Source organism: Babylonia areolata, chromosome 34 (genome assembly GCF_041734735.1).
Source record: "Babylonia areolata isolate BAREFJ2019XMU chromosome 34, ASM4173473v1, whole genome shotgun sequence".
In the NCBI taxonomy this organism is placed as follows: Eukaryota; Metazoa; Mollusca; class Gastropoda; order Neogastropoda; family Buccinidae; genus Babylonia; species Babylonia areolata.
The window spans coordinates 17023484-17030983 of record NC_134909.1 but is presented as its reverse complement, the minus strand read 5'-3'; the positions used below and the strand labels follow the sequence as shown (position 1 = coordinate 17030983).

At 45.5% G+C, this 7500-nt stretch overlaps 1 protein-coding gene across 2 annotated transcripts in view; it reads right to left on the bottom strand.

Moving 5' to 3' along the window:
• Positions 1-7500, bottom strand: part of LOC143277633 (transmembrane protein 145-like) — a 28806-nt gene that overhangs the window by 17638 nt on the left and 3668 nt on the right. The window contains exons 3-6 of one of the 2 annotated variants that reach the window (XM_076582521.1): positions 5175-5249; positions 2559-2762; positions 876-966; positions 92-163 (exon numbers count right to left, since the gene is read on the bottom strand). In XM_076582521.1, coding sequence (XP_076438636.1) covers positions 92-163; positions 876-966; positions 2559-2762; positions 5175-5249 — 442 coding nt within the window. Of the gene's footprint in view, positions 1-91; positions 164-875; positions 967-2549; positions 2763-5174; positions 5250-7500 lie in introns of both variants that reach the window. The other variant, XM_076582520.1, reaches the window with a different exon arrangement.

Below are 7500 nucleotides of genomic sequence, written 5' to 3'. Positions count from 1 at the left end.
TCAGACCCCACAGAACAGCAAAGGAAGGGAGAGAACAAGAAGGGAGAGAGACAGAGAGAGAGAGAGAGAGGGGAGAGAACCCGTGACACACCTGCACAGATGATGGACACGACGAGCAGGAGGACGTAGACGAGGAGGAAAGTGATGTCCACTGGCAGGATGTCTACGACAAAAAAACACAGGCACACACAGGGCACGCTGTGTAGATTATTCTGTGATCACTGTTTGTCATCGTCGTCATGATTATCACCATCACCATCATCATCATCAGCAGCAGCAGCAGTAGCAGCAGCAGCAGCATTCATCGTCGTCATCATCATCATCATCATCTTTAGTAGTAATAGTAGTAGTAGCAGCAGCAGCAGTAGTAGCAGTAGTAGTAGTAGTAGCAGTAGTAGTAGTATTGTGGTTGTTGTTGTTGTTCTTGTTATTATTATCATTATTATTATTATTATTATTGTTATTGTCATTATTATCATTATCATCATCAGTAGTAGCAGTAGTAGTAGAAGTAGTGGTATCATCATCATAATAATCATTATCATTATAGTATTATCATCAGTATTCGTATTATCATTAGCATTAGTATTATTATAATCATCATTATTTAGTGTCGTTATTATCATATCGTCATCATCATCATCATCATTATTAGTATTAGTATTATCATCATCATCAATATTATTACAATTACCATTACAAGCAGAAGGAGTAGCTGTTGTTTTATTTTTTATTACCAGCATTACTATCATTACTATTATCATAATCATCATGATTATCATCATCATCATCATCATAAGTAGTATCATCACTGTTATCCACATCATCATCATCGTCATTAAAATGAACATAATACTCTCAGCCATGCCACTCACAGAACTCGTCGGCTGAGAGTTCATAGTGCAAAATGTCATCCGGGGCGCCGTTCATCATGTGCATAGTATAGTCCAGCTGCAGCCCAGTTTTCTGTTGGACAACACCACAGTCAGGTGACCTCTTTACCTGTCCCTGTCGTCATCATCATATTCATGATCGTCGTCATCATTATCGTCGTCGTCGTCATCATTATCGTCGTCATCGTTGTCATCACCATCATCGTTGTCGTCATCATCATTATATTCATCGTCGTCATCATCATCATCATCATCGTCGTCGTCATCATTATCATCACCGTCGTCGTCATCATCATCCTCTATCCTCTCCCCACACTCCTATCCACTCCCCCCCCCCCCTTCCCTATCACACACATACCCCCTCCAACCCCCTCCCCCAAACCACCCCCACAACCCACCCCCCCTCCAACTTCTACCCATCCACCCCTCCAAACCACTCCCCCAACCCCAACCCCACCTACTCCGCCATACCACCCCACAACCCACTCCCCTCAGAACCACCCCACAAACCACCCCACCCCCCCACCCCCCAACCACCCCCCCAACCCACTCCCCCAAACCCTCCCCCCCCCCAACCCACTCCCCCAACCCCACCTACTCCGCCATACCACCCCACAACCCAACCCACTCCCCCACACCCACTCCTCCAAACCACCCCTACATCCATTTCCCCAAACCACCCCCCAACCCACTCCCCCACACCCACTCCCCCACACCCACTCCCCGAAACCACCCCCACAACCCACTCCCCCAAACCACCCCCCAACCCACTCCCCCAAACCACCCCCACAACCCACTCCCCCAAACCACCCCCCAACCCACTCCCCCAAACCACCCCCCAACCCACTCCCCCACACCCACTCCCCCACACCCACTCCCCCAACCCCCCCCCCCCACAACCCACTCCCCCACAACCCACTCCCCCAACCCACTCCCCCACACCCACTCCCCCACAACCCACTCCCCCAACCCACTCCCCCACACCCACTCCCCCATAACCCACTCCCCCACACCCACTCCCCCAAACCACCACCCCAACCCACTCCCCCACACCCACTCCCCCAAACCACCACCCCAACCCACTCCCCAAAACCACCCCCACAACCCACTCCCCCACACCCACACCCCTCCAATCCATCCTCCAAATACCAACACCACAACCCACTTCCCCCACCCCACATCCCACCCTCTCCCCCAAACCAACACCACAACCCACTTCCCCCACCCCACATCCCACCCTCTCCCCCAAACCAACACCACAACCCACTTCCCCCACCCCACATCCCACCCTCTCCCCCAAACCACCACCACAACCCACTCCCCATCCAACTCCTACCCACCCACCCCCTCCAACCCCACTCCCCCACACCACCCCCACAACCCACATCCCTCCAACCCACACCCTTCTCAACCAATCCCCCCCCCACCCCCCCAAAAACCCCCACCCACTCCCACAAACCACGACCCTCCACGACCCACTCCCCTCCAACACCACCACCCAGCCCCCAACCTCCTCATACCCACACACCCCCCCCTTATCCACTCACCCACACCACTCCCACCAACTGCCCCCCTCCACCACACACACACACACCACCACCACCACAAATCCACACCCCCCACCAACCCCACCCACCCCCAACACACCCCACTCACCCCTCTCACCGACGGATCGCAGCGAGCGACGGCTATGTACCACCAGCGCTCCCGTGAGGCGCGGAAGGACACGCTGTCGGTGCAGTTGTAGTAGGGCTGGCCATCCTGCGTGAAGAGCTGGCACCCCGCGCTCCGGGACCCGGTGTACACGTCCGTCAGGTCGATGATCTGGTTCAGGGCCTTGGAGAGCACGGAGACCCTCGCCGAGCAGTTCTGTGGAGCACAGAGTGAGAGAGAGAGAGATTCAAATGGTTTAATGACTTAAGCAACATGCTCATATCACCGTGGAAAACACGCTCCCCCCCTCTCCCACCCCTTCGAACGTTCCCTCCCTCCTACACTTTTCACAACATTCTATTGCTTTTCATAAGGAAGACAAAACAATATCTAACGGTATGTATACGCACAATCATCGTAGACTACTGCTGAGGTTGATATCTAAGTAACCCGAGGCCATCGACCCGATTACGTAGTCACAGAGAGGGAGGGGGAGAGAGAGAGAGAGAGAGAGAGAGAGAGAGAGAGAGAGAGAGAGAGAGAGAGAGAGAGACATGCTCGCTTTCCTTTTCCGTCAACCGTTCACTGATCATGATGATACTGCTGATGTCTTTCGTAAAAAAAAAAGTGGATGCTTATACTAGCACTCCATACAGAAAACTGCTCCAGGTGAATATTAAAGATAATGATACTCGTGTATCCTTATATATATATATACAGCATGTCCCGAAAATTCCTCAAGAAGAGGAGGAAAAAGAATATATACTTTTATACAGCACTCTGTACAGAATACTCTCTAGGTGAAGAATAATAAGAACAACAACAATAATATTAATAATAATAATAACAAAAAGAAGAGGAGTAGTAGTAGTAGTAGTAGTGGTAGCGGTAATAGTAGTAAGAAGAAAAAGAAGAAGAACAACAATAATCATTTTGCACTCTGTCTAGAAAACTGCTGAGGCACTTTACAAAACACACATGATTGTATATATACACAACATGAAACATCAAAGTTTACATATACACACCAAACTGTACCTAGCAAACTAAACACACTCATAAACACAATGCATGCAAACATACATTTATACATACCCTTCCCCCAACATACCACATGTACAGGAGTATATACTGCTTGAGTCAACCTTGAACATATGAGTCAGAGTGTTAACCAAGTGGTAAAAAAAAGTCCACCTGGGAAGTGAGAAAATCTTAGCATACAGGACTGAATCAAACACGTGCCAGAATTTTCTCCCCCTCTACAACACTCTGAGTGGTGGTCTGGATGCTAGTCATTTTGAAGAGACAATCAACTGCGATCCCATGTGTACCATGCACTTGGCGCACGTAAAAGAACCCATGGCCACAGGACGTGTCCCTGGCAAAATTTTGTAGTAAAATCCATTCAGATATAGATACAAGTATGTGTGTGTGAGACAATAACACTGTTTTATTCAAGGAAGGCCATGGCGCCATAAGACACAATAGGGGGAGGCGAATTTCAAACGGAAGCATCTTTTTCTTTCTTTCTTTTTTTTTTTTTTTTAAGTTGCAAAGCATTGATTCTAAAACTTGTTGTGAGTTCTGCTAGTGCTACAGTGATGTGATGTTGCATGTAGACTGGAAATGTTATGGTGGTGAGGACCTTCTTCGTCTTCTTCATCTTCTTCTTCTTCTTCGTCTTCGTCTTCTTCGTCTTCGTCTTCGCCTTCTTCTTCGTTTCATCTTCGTCTTCGTCTTCTTCTTCGTCTTCTTCTTCGTCTTCGTCTTCATCTTCTTCGTCTTCTTCTTCTTCTTCGTCTTCGTCTTCTGCGTCTTCGTCTTCTTGTTCTTCTTCTTCGTCTTCATCTTCGTCTTCTTCGTCTTCTTCTTCTTCTTCTTCTTCTTCATCTTCGTCTTCTTCTTCTTCGTCTTCGTCTTCTTGTTCTTCTTCTTCGTCTTCTTCTTCGTCATCTTCTTCTTCGTCTTCTTTTTCGTCTTCGTCTTCTTTGTCTTCGTCTTCTTCGTCTTCTTCTTGTTCTTCTTCGTCGTCATCTTCTTCTTCTTCGTCATCTTTTTCGTCTTCGTCTTCTTTGTCTTCGTCTTCTTCGTCTTCTTCTTCTTCTTCGTCGTCGTCTTCTTCTTCGTCTTCGTCTTCTTCATCATCGTCTTCTTCTTCTTCTTCTTCATTCGTGGGCTGCGACTCCCACGTTCACTCACATACAGGAGTGGGCTTTTACGTGTATGACCGTTTTTAACCGAACCATGTAGGCAGTTTTCAGGGGGGGGCAAGGGGGTATGGGAGGGGGGGGGGGGGGCTGGGATCTACGATCTTGTTTCCATTACCTACCGAATGCTTGCATGGATCACGGGATCAACGTGCGTATTTGACCTTCTGCGTGTGTATACCCACATTGGGGGTTACAGGCACTAGCAGGTCAACACAGCAGTTGACCTGGGAGATTGGAAAACTCTCCACCTTTCAGCCACCAGCCAGGATTCAAACCCAGGACTTTCAGACTGACAGTTGCAATGTTTTAACCACTCGGCTGTTGCGCCTGTTGTGAGGATGTTCAAGCTAAAATGTCACCTTCAATGCAAGGGAAAAACAGACAAAATATTTTTTTTTAAACGAGGGTGACAACTCACCTTCTCCGATTTATACACACTCTCCCACTGTCCTGGTGCATCGTAATACAAGAGAAGCTGCTGTGTTCCGTAATCCTGCAAGTGTAAACAGACATTAACTCTCTCCATACGAACGCCCGCGAAAGAGATGACGTTAACAGCGTTTCACCCCAATTACCATCATCAAAATATTGCAAGCGGAAGGCTCTTATACTGAAGAGGTAAATGTTGACAAAGAATACCACAATTCTGACGACGGAAGCTAAAGGTTGGCTCATTCAGACGCTCACTGGACATCCGAGGGGTCTGTGTAGAGGAGAAGAGAGGACTGGCCGTACTGAGTGAGTTAATTAACAATAATCATAAGATGCGCACTTCACAAGGGGCAATCACTGTGGTAAATGCACTCTGTCATACTTCAATTGACGCTTTCACGCTGAATCTGACTTTAAGTTGAGAATGTTTTAGCTTACTGTAAAAAACAAATGTTAATGTTAATGTAGAAATTTGATGTTTTTTGCGAATATTTGCTTTAAACCTTTGCTGTTGTGAGTTGTACGGGATGTTTTTTTATGCCATATTTGTTTGAAACCTTTGTTGTACATTTAACAGCTTGGTATTTTTTAATGTAATGGTTTCACCATCATAGCTGATTAATATGCTGTGCAAGTACTATATGCAAATTGTGTGTGTGGATGCATGCATACAGCCCCTTGTGTGTGTGTGTGTGTGTGTGTGTGTGTGTGTGTGTGTGTGTGTGTGTGCAAAATAGTGGAAAGGCGGTTTTCTGATCAGGTTTATTTCATTACAACTTTTTGTTTATTTGTTTATGTTTTCTTTTACTCATTTTTTTTTTCTTTTTTACATTGTTATGTTGTAAGCCAAATTTTACTGTCCTGTTTGTAATCTGTATAGCGTTTGTATCGCAGACTTCAGCAAAACTTCATTTCTCTTGCTGAGACAACAAAATTGTTCTGATTCTGAATCAGACTGCTGTGTTCTGTAATGAGACAGACAGACATACACAGACAGACAGACATACACAGACAGACAGACATACACAGACAGACAGACATACACAGACAGACAGAAGACAGACACAGATACAGACGACAAAAGACACAGATACAGACGACAAAAGACACAGATACAGACGACAAAAGACACAGATACAGACGACAAAAGACAGATACAGACGACAAAAGACAGATACAGACGACAAAAGACACAGATACAGACGACAAAAGACACAGATACAGACGACAAAAGACAGATGCAGACAACAAAAGACATATACAGACGACAAAAGACACAGATACAGACGACAAAAGACAGATGCAGACAACAAAAGACATATACAGACGACAAAAGACACAGATACAGACGACAAAAGACAGATACAGACGACAAAAGACAGATACAGACGACAAAAGACACAGATGCAGACAACAAAAGACACAGATACAGACAACAAAAGACACAGATACAGACAACAAAAGACACAGATACAGACGACAAAAGACACAGATACAGACGACAAAAGACACAGATACAGACGACAAAAGACACAGATACAGACGACAAAGACAAAAGACACAGATACAGACAACAAAAGACACAGATACAGACGACAAAAGACACAGATACAGACAACAAAAGACACAGATACAGACAACAAAAGACACAGATACAGACGACAAAGACATAAGACACAGATACAGACAACAAAAGACACAGATACAGACAACAAAAGACACAGATACAGACGACAAAAGACACAGACGACAAAAGACACAGATGCAGACAACAAAAGACACAGATACAGACAACAAAAGACACAGATACAGACAACAAAAGACACAGATACAGACGACAAAAGACACAGATACAGACAACAAAAGACACAGATACAGACGACAAAAGACACAGACGACAACAGACACAGATACAGACGACAAAAGACAGATACAGACAACAAAAGACACAGATACAGACAACAAAAGACACAGATACAGACAACAAAAGACACAGATACAGACGACAAAGACATAAGACACAGATGCAGACAACAAAAGACACAGATACAGACGACAAAAGACACAGATACAGATGACAAAAGGCACAGATACAGACGACAAAAGACACAGATACAGACAACAAAAGACACAGATACAGACAACAAAAGACACAGATACAGACGACAAAAGACACAGACGACAACAGACACAGATACAGACGACAAAAGACAGATACAGACAACAAAAGACACAGATACAGACAACAAAAGACACAGATACAGACGACAAAAGACACAGATACAGACAACAAAAGACACAGATACAGACGA